We start from the raw sequence: 18,507 nt of genomic DNA, 5'->3' as shown, positions 1-18,507 counted from the left end.
AGTCGATCTCGAGGGGAGTGGCAGTCGATCGCAAGACATGTAATGTGACGGGGAAAATATTGTCTTTCAAAAGTAGGCTATGTAGCAAGCTGCTGGTACTGTATTGATTAGATAATTAGTCCCACGGTAACAGAGTGTGGGGAAAGCATTGGGAAGTGACCGTCAGGGTATTGCAGTTGATTCATGTGTGCACACATGTAAGATTGGGTCAGTAACAGAACATGTGCGCAACGATGCGTTATGACGCGGCGATGTGCGAGAATCTTCTTCCAAATCGCTAGTCGCATGCATCATCGCTAACTGCGTTTACATCGCGTGCCGCGTGTAAGGGAAATGTAAGTTGCTGACATGTATGGAATTCACTTCAATTTGTGCTGTTTCTTGCTCCAGTTGTGGACAAACTCACAATAGAAAGCCTTTGCTGTGCTGCTGTATCAGAGAGCTGAAAAAAAAAACCTTCATAGAAGTCATTCTTAACAGGAGTGTTAACCAATCCAATGAGTTCTCTCTCTCTCCCTCTCTCTCTCTCTCTCTCTCTCTCTCTCTCTCTCTCTCTCTCTCTCTCTCTCTCTCTCTCTCTCTCTCTCTCTCTCTCATAGTAAAGTGAACTTAACTAGCCTACTATTTACCCATAACAAATGGTGAATTTCTGAGCCCTTTTTAATTTGTACCACTGAAGGCATGATGCTTCATCATATTTTAGAAATAGGGCCTTTGAGCCTACATATGCATTTTATATACCAAATGTTTATCATTTTGAAATTGTTTCAGTTATTTATGACTTGTGTATGACTGAAATTATCTTTGCATACTATCAGTGCTGCAATTGCTTTGTAAACATAGACTATTCAACACACTTTAAAAATACACTGAAAAGATACGGCTATAGTAGCCTACTAAAAACATTATTTTAATAATAATGGTGATGAATAAATGGTGATCTTAAATTTTCACACCGACATCCTTAAATTTGACTTGGTAGATCACGGCAGACCATCAACTTCAAAAGTAGATCTCGGTTAAAAAAAGGTTGGGCACCCCTGTCATAGAATCTATTATGCCTTGTTCACACCAAGAGTGACCTACGCTAACTGCGAACTGAGTCATTGCTTCTTTATGGAGGGCACGCGATCAGAGCGTATTCGCCAGGAGCAAAGCGAACTTAGCCACAAGAGCGAATTTTAACGATTAAAAGTCAGCTAATATTATGGTAATGAGCTAAGACACGGTTCGGCAAAAAACAATTGGAATGTTCATAACTCTGAATGTCTGTTAAGGAAGTTAATTAAACTAATTACTTAGATGAGACCACGACAAGTTCATGAGAGTTTACAATTGGCTTTCGCGAAAGGAGAGAGTGAGTAGCCCTGGAAAACATGTTCCTTACTTGGCATCCTCGGTCTCTCTGGTCTCTCCTCCCACAAAGGACCTTTTTTAATGGGCAGCACAGAAGGAATGGAAAAACAAAGGGCTAACATTGTTTCTTATCAGAGGACCTTGAAAGTATCTTCTTAGTCACATAGTTTTCCCTGAGGAACATTTGGAAAACAATAGAGCGCAAGAGTATATGAAACAAGTACAGAAGTGAATATAAAGCGAAGTCTTTGCTACAGATTATAATTATTTTTACAATGTCCCAGGCTGTCAAGCCAGAGCCGTTATGTGATTAGCTAAATCAAACATGTCAATGTCACGTCCAGAGCGAATAGTGAATTCAAGATTAAACTGCTTCTGCTACCTCAGCTATCAGGAAGCGTAGGTCGCTCTTGGTGTGGACAAGGCATTACTTAGAGTTATTTCACACTTTTTTCTTAAGAACACACATAATTAACATGATTTGTTTCCCAATGTACTGCAGTCATGAAAAAAAAAATATTGAATTGAGACAGGGCCTATCCAAACTTTAAGCCTGTGCTTTGGCCTACAAGTACAAGTAATACCCACCTGCAATCACACACGCACGCACGCACTCCATCTGCACATGCAAGAACGCACGTACGCACACACAGCAAAGCACAGCTCTGTAGAACACACCAGAGTCTCACAGATCGGTCTTTCGAACAATGATTCAGAGCTTACACCTTAGTGAAACAGATTAAACGTCTATACACTGTCAAACGCAACTGAGCCGAATCTGTGAAAGAACTTAAATCTTTCACAGAGCTGTAGCTTATTTCTTCTAATATTGTAAAATACAGACATAATAAAGCACAGTGTAATCACGACTACTACTATTACTACTAATAGACATCATCCAACAAACAAATCCAAAAATCCTTGGTTAGGGTAGCTAAAGGCCCTCTTCAGACCCATTGCATAGTGTATGGTTAGTATCTTCAATGGATATTTATGAAAATGTATTAATTGCACACTTTCCCTCCAGCTAAGCGATTACTTCTACCTTTCTCCTGTTCTTTCAGCCGTTCTCTGACTCCCTGAGGCAACCTGTGCCTCCAAGCTAGCCGCTAGCTGGTTCCAATCAAGTCCAATGCGGCTGTAGTCCAGACGTGCACTTTGGCAAACGGGGAGAAGCGCCTTGCTAACATCCCTCCTGAAAAGAAAAAAGCGTGTAGATTGTGCATTCGGCAAAACTTCCTATATAGCAATATCAGTATTTCTCCCACCGCCCCCACCCCCCCACTGTACATTTTGTTGTGGCAGTCACAGCACATAAAAATTGGACCGCGAGACCATCTGAGCTTTCCAATCGGGTTCAATGATATAATATGCCATCTTGGAACTAGGAGCAACATAACCAGACTGAGAACGGCTGGAAGAAAAAGAGAAACACAAACACACACACAGACACACACAAACCAGCTGGTCAGATTAGTAGCTTTTAGTTGAGTTTCGGTCAGAGCTCTGTGAGGACAAAAAAACATGGTGTGTCAGTATGCTTGTGTGCTTGTGTGTGTGTGTGTGTGTGTGTGTGTGTGTGTGTGTGTGACCTACCCTAGCGAGCCAGAACTACCCAAATCAAACTCGACCCTGTCTGACCCGGATGGAAAGAGGGCTGGTTGCCGTGACAACCTGTGTTCAGTGACGAGGTCCAGGCAGCCGTCCTGCAGCAGCCGACAGCTCAGCACCGCCGCAGTTCCCGCAGCTGACAGGATACACACCTCCTCACTGTAGAAACACACACACACACACACACACACACACACACACACACACACACACACACACACACACACACACACACACACACACCACAGTTACACTACAGCCAACAGCTCAGTTTGCACTTATGGAGAGAACAAAGCCACCGGCGTCCTTCATGTACTTCAGCAAGACTATAGGCCAAGAGTGGGGAACCTATGTCTTGAAGGCCGTTTACGGCCCTTGAGATCTTTTTATTCGGCCCCCCGATATAATTTTACTGTTATGCAGCTTCACATGAAATAAGACGTTTTGTAAAGGAATCTTTGAAATTACATTTGCAATACAATCAAGCTATGTTTCAGGGGACCTAGAGAAGGTGGGTCTGTTTTAAAGGAGGCTGCCTTCAAAAATAGGTCTAAAGTGCAGGGGGAAATCCTGGTTTGTCTTCATAGTACAGCCCTTGGAGGACGTTTACAGCCCTTGGAGGAATCTGAAGTGGCCCCTCGAATGAAAAAAGTTCCCAACCTCTGCTATAGGTATATAGATAGATACATATATATGCATTTGTATATGTGTCACAAAAACCTGTCTTTTTGTAAATTTGCGGGTGCCATGTTGCTTTCTAATAAGCATTGGTCCTCCCACATAAAACCTCATAAGAAATGGCAGCAGTCCTTGGACAAACTGTGCATGCATGCGTACCAGATGCTGGTAGACTCGCTGTATCCTATGACGGCGTGGCACCCGAGTGCTTTGGCGTGAGATTTGATCTCCTGGCGTAGCTCCTCCCACCATGCATCACGCGTCTCTGGCTCATCTGCAGCACGCGCGCGCACACGCACACACACACGCAAAAGCACACACCATCACACATACATATGGAAAAACTCACATTATATACAATTGCTAGCCACAATATTCTCAAAGTTCTTTCAAACATCCACAAACACACACGCGCACGCACGCACGCACGCACGCACGCACGCACGCACGCACGCACGCACGCACGCACGCACGCACGCACGCACGCACGCACGCACGCACGCACGCACGCACGCACGCACGCACGCACGCACGCACGCACGCACGCACGCACGCACGCACGCACACACACACACACACACACACACACACACACACACACACACACACACACACACACACACACACACACACACACACACACACACACACACACACACACACCTATACACATACAGTGAGTCCAATATGTATTTGATCCCTTGCTGATTTTGCCGGTTTGCCCACTAATAAAGACATGATCAGTCTATACATTTATGATAATATGTATTCAAACATGGAGAGACAGAATATCAAAAAGAAATTCCAGAGAATAACTTAAAATAATATATTTTAATTTATTTGTATTTAATTTAGTCAAATAAGTATTTGACCCCTCTAGCTAAAGAAGATAAAGTGCTTTGTGGCAAAGTCCTAGTTGTCTAGCACTGAGGTGAAATGCTTCTTTTAGTTGATGACAATGTTTGTGCATATAGTAGAAAATATTTTTGCCCATTTTTCTTTGCACATTATCTCTAAAACATTAATAGTTTGTGGCTGTAGCTTGGTAAATGGGAGGTTCAGTTCTCTCCATAGAATTACTATAGGGTTAATATTTGGAGACTGTCTAGGCCACTTCACGACTTTAATATGCTTCTTATTGAGCCACTCCTTCGTTACTTTGACTGTATGTTGTGTATTATTGTCATGTTGGGAGATCCAAAAATGGCCCACCCTTCAGTATAGTGGTGGAGGGAAGGACGTTTGCACTCAGGATTGCACATTACATGTCTCCCTCCATCCATTCGTTGACGATGTGAAGTTGTCCTGTGCCTTGGCCAGACAAACACCCTCAAACCATAATGATAACACTTTCATGCATGATGGTGAGGAGGGTGTTCTTGGGATCATAGACAGCAGTACTCTTTCTCAAAACACATTGAATTGTGATAATGCCAAACAGCTTGATTTTGGTTTCATCTGACTACAGCACCTCCTTATCATATCCTAAACCAGTCTGATGTCCGTTGGCCGTTGGGACTGCACAGGTTCCTTCTGAAGTAGAGGTACCATGTGTGCACTACAGGATTTTAAACCTCTGTGGCATTAAGTGCTACCAGTAGTTTTCTCAGTGATTTTGGTCCCAGTAGCTTTGATATCATTGCCTAGTTCATCCCGTACAGCTCTAGGGTGATTTCTTTCTGTTCTCGTGATTATCAAATCCCTACAAAAGGTCAAATCTTGTATAGAACCCCAGACAGGCTGATGGATAGTCATTTTGTATTCCTCACATTTTGGAAGAAATGCATCAACAGCTGGGTCATTAATACTCAGTCTCTTTCTTGTGGCTTTGCAGCCCATTTAATCTTTGTTCAGGTCTAAAATCGTGTCCCTGATTCTTTGGTCTTTCCCATGCTGGTGAGGTTGGTGAGTGTGACTGATTCACTCATACTATGGACTGATTCTGCTGATTCAATGTTTTTTTTATGCATGTTAGTATGTACAGGTGTCTTTAATTCAGATGACAAGTTGATCGGAAGTGACCATCTGGTCTGTGGGCCCGGAACTGTAATCAGTTGGCAGGGGATCAAATACTTATTTTGCTTGATGAAAAGGAAATAAATTAATATATATTCTCTTCAGTTAATTTCTGGATTTTCTTTTTGATATTCTGTCTCTCCATATTAGAATACATATTATCATAACATTTATTGACTGATCATGTCTTTGTTAGTAGGCAAACCAACAAAATCAGCAAGGGATCAAATACATATTGGACTCACTGTAGTAATAGTGATTTGATTTAGTGATCTACACAATCTCAGTCTTCACAACCACCCACGCACCCACACACCTATACACACCCACCCATCCACACACCCACACCCACACACGCTTGCCCATTACCAGACACACACACACACAGGAGACAAAAGGGGTCCGTGCTGTCAACAAGTCAGGGGGTACAGTAGAGTCAAGGAAGGGTGATAATGAGGATGAGGCATTAGTGATGTCGTCATCGTTGGCACATTGGAGCACACCCACTCCCCATCCTTGACAACAACATGAGTGACAGGAGAGCTATCGTCATGCAGACTGCTGAGTGGAACCGCCCCCTTTCTCAGAAGCCAAGAGAGGAGAGGAGAGGAGAGCAGGGTGGGTCGGGGTGGGGGCACCACACATAGATAGTTGTGTACATGATATGTACATACACACACAGTAGTATTGCAGTGTCAAATAAACACATAAAGAGTGGAACCAAGTGCACTCTACGGAAGAGTGTTAAATTGTACTATGAATCAACACTGATCATATTTTTCAGACTCACCAGAATGGTACCAGTGTCTGTGCCCGCACCAGTTACGGTCATGTCAACAGTGATGCTGTTTTTCAGGCTGACCAGAGTGTCCATGCCAGTGTTCGTGCCCGCATCAGTTACATTCGGAACTAAATTGCTCACCTGCGAATTGCCTGCATTCCAACCGGCCTTGGAACTTTTCCTTATGTGACCATTTGCTAGCCGGATGAACCTGCTGACGTCCACATTGTCATCCCAGTTCGCAGAGAAAAAAATAAGTATTTTTTCGCTCTGCGTTGCAAACCCACTTTCCGGTTCCTTGACACTCACCACACGAATACACCGGCCCTGACATGAGCGAGGCGAGCGACGGAAGTAATTGACTTTGTATTGAGTCGCACGGCAAAAGCGCTTCGGGAGACTAGAGGCGATTCGCGCAACAGTTTGTAGTTGAACTCCTGGGAATATTATGCAAATTAGCTATGACGCGGTTCGGCGACAGCCGCCACAGCCAATGGGAATGTTGGAATGCTTGCATTCTGCTTTTGACGGACATACTCTAGTCGCTTCAATAGCTGGTATCGCTCTTGCTGCACAGAAGCGATTCTCTGTCACTTGAATCTTGTCGCAGCCGGTGTATTCGCCAGGTCAGACTTGCAGTGTGAACATGTCGGCCAGTTCGAGATTAGGTGCAGGAACGGGCAACGGCACTGTTCTCCCTCGGCCAGCATGCACCTTCAGCGAGTCAAATCACTCTGCTATAGAGTGTACTTGGTCCTGATCTACAAGTGTTGAGTGAACACTGCAACATTAACTGTGTGCACATACATCCAGACAGAACAGAGGGCACCACCAACAGGAACAAAGACTGTTTTGAAAGGCAGAGAAGGAAAGGAGAAGTCAGACAAAGACAGACAGACAGACAGACAGACAGACAGACAGACAGACAGGTGAAACAGAGAGGGTGCTCCATTTTAAGGGGTGATTATTCATCTGTCAGATTCACCACGATTAAGACAAGAGGTCCTTAAATGTCTGCTCTATCCGCTTTACGACCTACCCCGTGCATTCTACGCAGCATCCTTCACTTCTATCTCACGTAGCAATCCATTGAAACTCTGATGTAGCTCCAACTGCCATATGTGTTGCAAGGACAAGAACAGACAAAAGGAGCTAGGCCTAGAGCGAAACACATAGATTAAGATACAAAGTCAAAGTGAGCCTTCTGATTAGCTAACTTGCATTGACAAGTGGGGCAGGCACAGATATGGGTTGCAGACATACTACACACATCTGGGCTGTTTCCATCCTTTCGGACCATGCTTATGGCACCTGTCACTCTTAACGACTAGATGGAAGTCCAAATCACACTCCATTATGACTGGTTCCTGCGAGTTTATAGCTTATAGGTCCATGACATTTAAGCAGTAGCACACGTCAGGGCGGCGCAACGACAACTAGTGTCACTATTGTATGGATTTTTTTGTTTGTTTATTTTTAGTGGAGTGTATCAAAAGTATATTCATTGCTGTATATCAACCACAAAATTTCGAATCAATTTATGGGCATTAGATGTCGCTGCGTCACCTGACGCCTGAGCCCAAAAATAACATCTTCGACCCTTCAGCAGAGAAGGCCACACTACAGTGCCAGTGCCAGAAGTGCAGAAATGTCAAAATCAAAAGTTAGTCATAAAACTACAACAACAACAAAAACACTATATACCATTATCATCTACGGAAATACAACGGCAAACACAACAGCATTTTGGTTTTACTTGCTGCTATGATAGCACTGCCACCGAACTACTCTAACCCTCACAGCGTTGCCATTTGTACACTGAACTTTCACCCTCACAATTTTAATGTTTCAAGACCTCCAGACTTCACTTATAACGTTTTCTGTACGATAAAACTTGGATTCCTAAACTTCCCTTCTGTGGGCATTGGGCAACACATTTTCACAATGCGTCAAGACTAATCTACAGCGTCATCTGTAATGTCAGGTATCCCCTGATGGCCTCTCACCTAGTATCTAATCATTCGCTTATTGGCTATGATGACAAACAAACATGACTTGGGGCTTGATTTTTCTCTTCAAACATTTGACATTCTCTCACACTCCAACACACACACACACTCGCTCGCACACACACACACACACACGTACACACTTTGTAAAGAGGCTCCTACTGTAACTGATACCAGATGAGATCAACAGATCTAAATACCGTTACTTAAAAAAACTAACATAAAACATCAACAGCATGGCACACCCTCTCTCAAGCTGTGGGCCCCTTACAGATGGACAGCAAGCCCTCAGAAATGGACAGCAGCACTATACAAAATTCACAATTTAATTGGCAATGATTACTAAATTCCAATTTAATTTGAATTGAAACTGGGTTTGCAACAACACAGTACATACTGTACATGGTTAATTTCAATTTCATGTTGAATTCATTATTAAAATACAATCTTCTGTAGGTCCATTTTAAATGCTGTAAGTGCATTTTATCTGCATCTAATGGCGGCAATTCAAAGGGAATTTGTGTGTGACATTTTCACAGATGGCCTATACAGTTAGAATTCATTTCTCTCAATCACAAATAATTCAATCCAACCTCCCATCACTTGCTTTCAAATTGCAATGCTGTGGGAGGGGGGTCAATTCAAATCGATATGAATTCATTCAAATTCTATTTAATTCTGCTATTCAGAATTTTGCACAACCCTGATGGACAGACAGCCCATTCCCATTTAAACCAAATGATGTCTCTACTTCTTTTACTCTCCCTTCCTGAGACTTTTCCTTCCTGAGATGCGATCTTCTGTTCTATCACTATAGCAACCGTGCCCATGGAGGGAGGGGTGGAGTCAAGGCTGTCTATCTGGAGAGGGAGGTGAGACTGCTGGAGAGCCACCCTACTTCCATTCAACCTTCTCACTGGCTACACATGTAACCATGTGACCAGAGTTTGGTGAATAGGCGGCAGGGGGTTGGGGTGAGGTTGCAAGAACAGACAAAGCAGCGAAAATGGAGCAGCCATACAGCGCATGCTGCATAAACATAAAGAAACACACACACACACACACACATACCGGTCACATACTCTCCCTCTCTCACACACACTCGAACACACATACACACCAGCAGAGGGTATGGCAGCTCACTGAACAAAATGCTTGGAGTAAACAAGTTGCAAGTAATAGATTTAGTATTTTCAAATTAGTGGTCATCATGACAAAAAATTGCTGCGGCCAAATCTGTGTGTGTGTGTATGTACGTGTGTGCCTGCGAAATGGCCATGTTAAAGGTGTAGTGGTTGCTTCACTATGAAAATATCGAACATTGAGTGTTAATGAGGAGAGGGTGCAGTGTCTTTCACTGAGCTGCCATATTGTCAGAGGGAGACACCAGAGTGTGTGGCTTAGTTAGGTACCTGTGGGGCAACTATTCCAGTCTAGCAGTTTGTAAGATCTGCTGCTACCCAACGCTGCGTTCACAACCCAACATTAGTAGACCAGTTAGAGCAGCAAAGAGAGAGAGAGAGAGAGAGAGAGAGAGAGAGAGAGAGAGAGAGAGAGAGAGAGAGAGAGAGAGAGAGAGAGAGAGAGAGAGAGAGAGAGAGAGAGAGAGAAGGGGGTGGGAGAGGAAGAGAGAGGGGGGAGAGGGAAAGAGAGAGATAGAGAGGAAAGCAAAAGAGGAAAAAAGGAGAAAAAAAGAACAAGAGAAAACAACAGACGACAAACAAGATCACAACACTGGACCACACCACTTCACAGGAACTGCAAAGACAGACAAGAAAGTTAATATCACATGGGCCACTACAGGAGAGCGGGAGTGCAGAGGGGAGGAGAGGAAGAGGGGAGAGAGCTGGGGAGAAAGAAAGAAAGAAAGAAAGAAAGAAAGAGAGAAAGAAGAAAGAGAGAGAGAAAGAAAGAAAGAAAGAAAGAAAGAGAGAAAGAAGAAAGAGAGAGAGAGAGAGAGAGAGAGAGAGAGAAGAGATAGGTGGGCAGAAATATTGAAACGTTTCAAAATGCCCAGAGAAATGGAGGAAGGGAGGGAGGGGAGAGACAGACAGACAGAGAGAGAGAGAGAGAGAGAGAGAGAGAGAGAGAGAGAGAGAGAGAGAGAGAGAGAGAGAGAGAGAGAGAGAGACTCAGGGAAAGAGAGAGAGAGTGAGAGAGAGAGAGCGAGAGAGAGAGAGAGAGAGAGAGAGAGAGATAGGTGGGGAAGGCGAATGGAAGGAGGTAAATCATAAAGAGGGTGAGATAGAAATACAGAGCATGCAGCAGCGCTCTACGATGTCCAGCTTGTCATCTACATCAGATTCAGTATCTACTCAGCAAAAGATCGGCTGGCCATGTAAATACACACGCATGTGTACATACACGCCTTGCATACAGAAACAATAATTTGTGTTCCCTGACGCCAGCATGTCTGGCTCATACGTGTTAAGTGTGCTTGGAAGAACCACACTTAATGTCCATCCCTGTCATTTTCACCCATGACTCATGATCGCTACGTCCTATAAGCAGTTTCAAGTCCTATAAGCTTTTATGATCACAGCTCTGTTTCAATGTTGGAGTTCTGTTCACTGAAATGAATGGCAGAGCCCTGGTAGGCTGATGGTGTTATAATGCTCTGCTCAAACTCAAACACCAATTTTATTTCAGGCTCTTCATTGGCACCTGTTGTCAGCCGACTTGTGGTAATAGATTTCTGTGATATTAGGGAGAGATACTACAGCATCACTTGCACTTATTTTTATGTTTTAGGTTAGAACGTCAAATTAATCCATTCATTTTCACAAAAGGGTTTAATAGTTCAATTAATATCGAGCAGCAGAGGAAAAGGGAGTCAGATGAACACAAACCATGAACACATACGGTACACGTGTCACGCACACAAGCACACGATACTGCACAGCTCCACCCCAACCCCAACCCTACACCTTAAACAAAAGTACTAATATAGCACTAATGTATTCTAACTAAAGTACTAATATAGCACTAATGTATTCTAACTAAAGTACTAATATAGCACTAATGTATTCTAACAAGTACACACATTTCCAACAGGCCTTCATGCCCTGAGTGGTCCGGACAAAATCAATGTCAGCCAACAGCAGATCAAAAGCCAAATATGCTCTAAAATGAAATATATTATTAACCCAAACCCACAAAATGGCCACCACTTCAACTATGCACTCTTGGTGACATAACAGAAAGCGATACTCTGGACCTTGTTAATCAATGTTGAAGATGTGTGTGGAGACACTTTTTAATATTCCTTGAAGTCCTTGTAATTCCAGAGGTCGCTGGTGCTAGGCTAGCCCAAGTGACCAGCTTTTTTGTAGCCCATCACTAAAACAGCATTATGCAGTATGCAGCAGGGCCGCCCCTAGGCATAAGCAGAATAAGCAGAGCGCTTAGGGCCTCAATCACTTTGCCCTCAAAATAGGGGCCTACTTAATTAAGATTGACTAAAAAACATATTATTATTATTATTACTATTAATATTACATTTTGAGGGGCTCCTCCTGGGGTCCGTTTCTCGATTCTTGTCGTTGCTAACCGTCTTAAGACCGTCTTAAGACCGTCTTACCGTTCCCTTGGATTTAGTGGTGTGGCGTCGCTGTCGAGAGGGAGTTGAGTCGCTCTTACGAAGGACGTTGCTACCGTCGTTAGCAAAGACGCTTTCGAGATACGGACCCCTGATCAGTTATGCTTAGGGCTTCCAAAACTTTAGCAGCGACCCTAATACCCAGTCCACAAAGCACCAGCAGCAATTCAATTAACTATGCTAGACGGTCAATATGAATGTCTGCGTAAATCAAATGATTCTATTGCCAAACCAATCTTGTATTTATATATGAGCAGCAGCAACCGTGCACTTTCTGCTTGACAGCTCGGTGGAATTCCATTCTTTGCAGATCTTCACCGGTGGAAAGTAGAGACAAAGTTTGGGTTCCCATCTAGGTTATGGTTGGAATTGGTAGTATGCAATATGTGCAATGACTTACCATGTTACGCCATTGTTGGTTTTAAATTAAATTTAAATCCATCAATCCAAAGGCAGTGGAGCAACAGCTAGCTACAACAAATCTCTGGTGATTCCCTGTTGAAGTGAGTTGCTGACATTACAACGGACTAAATATATATTTTAAAAACCGTCTCCACAGGTCTACAACACTGACTAAATACGAAACAGAGTCCTATGTCAAAATCCTGGGGTGTCACTTTAACTTCTTTCATTATTCATCACCCCTGAACAGATGTGTATATTATGTAAACTCAACACCAATACTTGAGGTGCTGTAATACCTACACAAAGAATATGTTAAATACTGCGGCCTACAAGATGTAATGAGATCCACATTAAAAAGAAGAAACTACACTGATTTATCTGACTCACTATCTGACTGTAGATTAAAAAGTTGAATGAAATTCAACTTTATCAACTTAATTTAATATTTTTTTTAAACGAAAACATTGAACGTGGTGTGACATTGGTGTGTAATGGGTTCTTGACATTGCTGGAGGAGAGGACGCCACACTGACCTGGTATCCCTTACCCTGGAGGACCAATTAACATACCCAAGAGACCCTCACCACAGACATAGCCCATACTGGGCAGGTGTGGCCTGGGCTTTAGGTCAGAAGGTTGCAGGTTTAAATCCCACCCTTCCACTCTTCTCATTTACTCCAAATCTGAGATACCCCTGAGCAAGGTACCTCACCCCACACTGCTTGAAATGTAATCAATACATAGTTACCTGAAATAACTGTGATTCACTTTGGATAAAAGCCGCACAAAAAGTAATGTACATACACAGATATGCATGGAAAACAAGGTAAATAGACCTACGTTGATTACAACCAGTGGTGCATTTCTCAAAACCATAGTTGCTAACTATGTTAGTTACTTTGATAGTTACAATGCAATTTCCCATTGAAACTACTCAAGTTGCTAACTACTAACAACTACGCTTTCGAAAAATGCACCCCAGTTTTCCAACCAACTGACAAAGTAGCGTATACAAGTAGTCATGGGTTAAGTGGCTACGGGGGCGGTTCGATTCCTAACACCGCCAGCTGGGTAGGGGGAGTGATTAACCACCACTCTCCCCTGCCCTCCTCCATGGCTGAGGTACCGGCCTACCTGTTGGGCGATTCCCATACACGGGGGAGACATAAATGCATTTTCGTTGTGTGCTCTCATACTGACATTGTGACCTTCCCAAAAGGACTTTCACTTTTATAGGCCTACTGTAGTTGCATGGCTACAAATATTGTTAAATACAGAGAGATCTGTATAATGCACAAAAACATTCTGTGATATTTTTTCAGCATACTACCAAAATCTACCTGCAGCAGGCCATATTAGCTGCAATGCATATTCAGGTCTACAACTCTTACTCTACAGTTGACACTTTGACGGTGCATATTCCCTTTCCATAGGGAACCCAGCCATGTGCGACAGTGGTCACCAATCACATCCAGCCATCCAATCTGAGCAGTCACTAACTGACTGGGGTCATTCATCAATACTTGCTACACCTGTGATACATTCAGCTTTTATTTTCGCAGCTAAGGCGTCTCACCATTACAGCGGAGACCCTGGTTCGATTCCGACTCGAGGTCATTGGCTGATCCTTCCCCCTCTCTCCCACTCATTTCCTGCTGTAGCCTACTCTCTCACGATCCCCTCATAAATAAAGGCATAATAGTCCAAAAAATTATTTAAAAAAAAAACTTTTTTTTTTAATTCAAGGGATACTGCACTACTAGTCTATTATTTTTGAGTACCACTTGGGAGTCATCAACTGCTCATTATTACAAACATACACTCACCGACCACTTTATTAGGAACACCTCTCTAATGCTGGGTTGCACCCCCTTTTGTCTTCAGAACTGCCTGCAACAATACTTCGGTAGGCTGTGGCATTCCAACAAGTATAAATTGGATCAAATTCTGTTAGAAAATATCTTTATTCCATTGTGTCTCCAGCCTGAAACGTGGATGTAAGGCAGGGTCGATTCATGTTTTCATATTGTTGACGCCAAATTCTGACCATTTGACCTGTGACGAGTGTTGCAGTAGACGTCAAGACTCATCAGACCAGGCAACATTTTTCCGATCTTCTAGTGTCATTTATGGTGAGCTTGTGTAAATTGTGGCCTCATTTTCCTGATCTTAGCTGACAGAAGTGGAACCAAATGTGGTTTTCTGCTGCTGTAGCCCATTTCCCTCAAGATTTGATGTGCTGTATAATCAGAGAGTCTCATATGCATACCTCGGTTGTAATGAGTGGTTATTTGACTTAATGTTGCCTTTGTATCAGCTCAAACCAGTCTGGCCATTCTCCTTTGACCTCTGCCATTAACAAGGCATTTTTGCCCACAGAACCGCTGCTCACAGTATTTTTTTTCTTTATCTGACTATTCTTTGTGTACCCTAGAGATACGTAATTGTGTGTGAAAATCCTAGTAGATCAGTCTTTTCTGTAATACTCAAATCAAGCCAACAGCCAACAGCCATGGCCACCAACAGCCATGCTATGTTCAAAGTCATTTAAATTGCCTTTCTTCCCCCATTCTGATGCTCTGTTTGAACTGCATCAGATCATCTTGATCATGTCTATATTCATTAATACATCGAGTTGCCACCATGTGATTGGCTGATCAGAAATTTGCCTCAATGAACAGTTGTAGCAGGTGTTCCTAATAAAGTGGCCGGTGAGTGTAAATGAACATGTAGATGTCTGCAACAGTGTTGACTGTTAACCACATGGTGTAACTTTCAGAAAAAGTTGCTCTTGGTCTGCCAAGCAGATGTCTGCACTCACCTGGTGTGTCCTCACTCGGTGTGCCGTTATCTGATACGTGTGGCTTGTCTAGTTTATATTAAACAATCAGTGAGACTAAAATACATGAAGGAACTGAAGTGTCATATCAAACCCATTTCACACCATGGTTTTTGTACTGACTTGGACAAGCAAGGGTAGACAACATCATCGCGTACAAAGCCCAAAAGTTATACCTGCAGACTTTAACCCACAACACAGACATACAATTCAACAATTCACTGTGTGACAATAGAACACTGCATTGCTAGTGAGACTGACATTCCTGATCCTACACTTATATTGCTGAAGACAAAGAGTTGGCGAAACATACAGTAGCTCACCCAATAATGCAGGTACATAATAAATACCTCAACACTGAATATCATTCCTTATCATACTCAAAAAGACACATGCACAACCATCTTGAAGGTAAGGACTCTTGGGCAGGTTCTAAGAGTGTGTGTGTGTGTGTGTGTGTGTGCGTGCGTGCGTGCGTGCGTGCACACACAAAGTGAGAGATGATTGGCATATAAATGAGGCCCACCTGGGTTATGGATCCGGTCGAGCAGTTTGACGGAGCGAGCACTGACCACACCCCCCACGTGCAGTAGGAAGCCGGGAGGGAAAGACGTGAGGGTGAAAAAGGGAAACTCCTGTAGAAAACCAAAGGTCACGGCAAGGTCATTCATAAAATCCTAAGGTCAGGTAGATGCAAGTCAATCTAATTGGTAAACTAGAGCACACTGTGGGTAATTTTCCTGATAATTACAGTATAATAGTTATTACACACATCACAAATAGAATTTATGTTTCACTTAATTACAGAAACTTAGTGGAGAAAATGCAGATTGTTTTCTACCTTTTCTGACCCACTGTAAGAGAGATACCAAAGAGAGTCCTGAGCAGCAGTGCTCTTGCATGCAAGACAGTCAGACAACATTTACACATCTGCAATAATGCTACCAGCATCACAAGACAACACATCAACTGAAGGCCCTTTTCATCTTGCTATAAAACAAGACCGACTTCAGTGATGCTACAACCTCTTTAGTGCATTTCAACTACAACACATCAGGATGTACGCTTGGTGTCCCAACAAAACATCATGATCATTTCCGGCACTTTAAGACAACACATTCAGAAGAGAACTGTCTACTAATTTAAAACCTATACCATCCCTTTTCATTCGTTTTGCAGCTATTGAACATACAACAGCTGACAGATGGCTGTTTGCATTTGCGGATTCACATCAAAGCTCTGCATTCAAACAACTCCTGGTAAGCATCACTGTCATCCAAAAAGTGAAGGGTCACACACTAACAGGCTTTTGCACAGCGGATGCAATGTAGTGGATGGAAAATATCGGGGAGGGTGTTCAGAACACACAAAAAATGTCCCCAGGGTGGCAAGGGGAGACATTGGAAAGGCACATAACAGACACACAGACCAAAAAATATGACAGTGGTTGTTGGACAAGACAAGAGGAGGTGCAGGGTCCAAGCAGTGTGTGTCCACATACCCCAGTGACCCCCACAGAGCCACTACATGTAGAGGCGGGGACGCCCTACGGCAGCAGAGCGAGGAGACGGATAGAGAGAGGGGTTATCCACATCTTTTCACAGGACAGTATGGAGGTTGTTAGGATTGCCTAACTCATACATGTTGTTGACCCTACACAGTAGTATCACTCTGACGCGTCACTTTTAGATCCATTGATCAAGTGGCAATATTGGATGCATCTGACCTCTAAAGCCGCTGCTGCGCTGAAAAGCACACCCTCACGGCAACATAACATCACTAATGGGCAGATTTAAGGCAGGGTCTAGGGCTGTGTCTCAAATGCCGCACTTGTGCACTCCGGGCACTGTTTTTCAGTGCCTAGGGCGCTCACGCTGAAAATTTCATTTGAGCCAGTGCACTGAAAGTGCCAGGATGATCCCCTAACAATGGCGGAAAAATGCAGTGCTTGAATGATGGACACTGCACGCACTAAACGGCGGCCATGTTGACTATGGCACGGAGGAAATGTGGCATTCAGTTCAGTAGAAGAGTTTGGTCAACAGTCTCCTAATTCTGTAAGTAATGTTGATGGGATACCAACCTTTTCATGCAAACCAAAGTATTGTATGTGTGATTGTTGACCTTTGGGGTGAAGGATATGGAAATACAAGCACCAGACGCTGTGCATTGTAAACAGTGGCCAACTCATATTTTGGCGAGCTAATGCCATGCCCAGCCGTCACTTCCAGCGAGGGCACAGTGTATAGTGCTCCAAGTTTTCCACGACACTATGCACTAAAGACCTCAGTGCACTGTGCGCACTGACTGTCAGTGCACTGACAAAAGTGTGTCATTTGAGACACAGCCTAGGTCTAGGAGACCATGTCAACATGATACGGAAAAGGGTATGGCCTCAGCGTTGAACACTTCCACATGGTCAAATGGGGTCGACCAATCACGCCAGGGGTATGATGCTGCACTGGCGTGCATTTCTGGAAAGCGAAGTAGTTAGCAGTTAGCAACTTGGGTGGTTGCCAATGGGAAATTGCATTGCAACCAATGAAGTAGCTCACATAGTTAGCAACTACGCTTTCCAGAAATGCACCCCTGGTGTTGCTCACCTGCTGCCATCGTACCCTTGCAGCAACCTCCTGATAGCTAACCCTTCTCCATCTCCCACCCATTGTATGTAGCTGTTTATATCAACACCTGGTGTAGTGTAATGTAATGTAATGTAACCATGTTTTTAAAAAATGACACCATGCCATTTCTTGTAATAAGCTCATTTTATACCTCCCTTTGAGTTAAGTGGTTGAGTTTTACATTCCTCCAGCACATCCAGCTGGAAAAGCTGAATCTGTGCTAAACTCTGTGTGTGTGTGTGTGTGTGTGTGTGTGTGTGTGTGTGTGTGTGTGTGTGTGTGTGTGTGTGTGTGTGTGTGTGTGTGTGTGTGTGTGTGTGTGTTAAGCGTGCGTCTCAGCTTACCCTCTGCTCCAGAGCGGTTTGGGTCTGCTGCCTGAGCAGGGTCTTGAGAGGCCCTGCATCTTTGCCTCCACTCCCTCCGCTGCCCATTCCTGAGAGAAGAACACAGCCTCACTTCTCCATTCATCATTACACAGTCCTGCTCCTACACCCGACTCAGCCAGATTTAACCACTCTGGGTTTTTTCAAGTGTTTCTAGGCATAATTATGTATAGATATAATTCTAGTTTTCAATAGCCTTTTTTAGTT

At 43.5% G+C, this 18,507-nt stretch overlaps 1 protein-coding gene across 3 annotated transcripts in view; it reads right to left on the bottom strand.

The window, feature by feature from the left end:
- The window catches only part of c2cd5 (C2 calcium dependent domain containing 5), a 63,780-nt gene that overhangs the window by 26,959 nt on the left and 18,314 nt on the right, over positions 1-18,507 (bottom strand). For 2 of the 3 annotated variants that reach the window (XM_063196480.1, XM_063196482.1), the window contains 5 exons: positions 18,262-18,350; positions 15,820-15,928; positions 3,805-3,919; positions 2,953-3,126; positions 2,402-2,551 (listed from right to left, as the gene is read on the bottom strand). In XM_063196480.1, the coding sequence (XP_063052550.1) occupies positions 2,402-2,551; positions 2,953-3,126; positions 3,805-3,919; positions 15,820-15,928; positions 18,262-18,350 (637 nt within the window). The remainder of the gene's footprint in view (positions 1-2,401; positions 2,552-2,952; positions 3,127-3,804; positions 3,920-15,819; positions 15,929-18,261; positions 18,351-18,507) is intronic. The other variant, XM_063196481.1, reaches the window with a different exon arrangement.

The sequence above is a fragment of the Engraulis encrasicolus genome, chromosome 4 (genome assembly GCF_034702125.1).
Source record: "Engraulis encrasicolus isolate BLACKSEA-1 chromosome 4, IST_EnEncr_1.0, whole genome shotgun sequence".
NCBI lineage: Eukaryota > Metazoa > Chordata > Actinopteri > Clupeiformes > Engraulidae > Engraulis > Engraulis encrasicolus.
The sequence above is the reverse complement of the archived record's forward strand: the minus strand, read 5'-3'. Positions and strand labels throughout refer to the sequence as shown.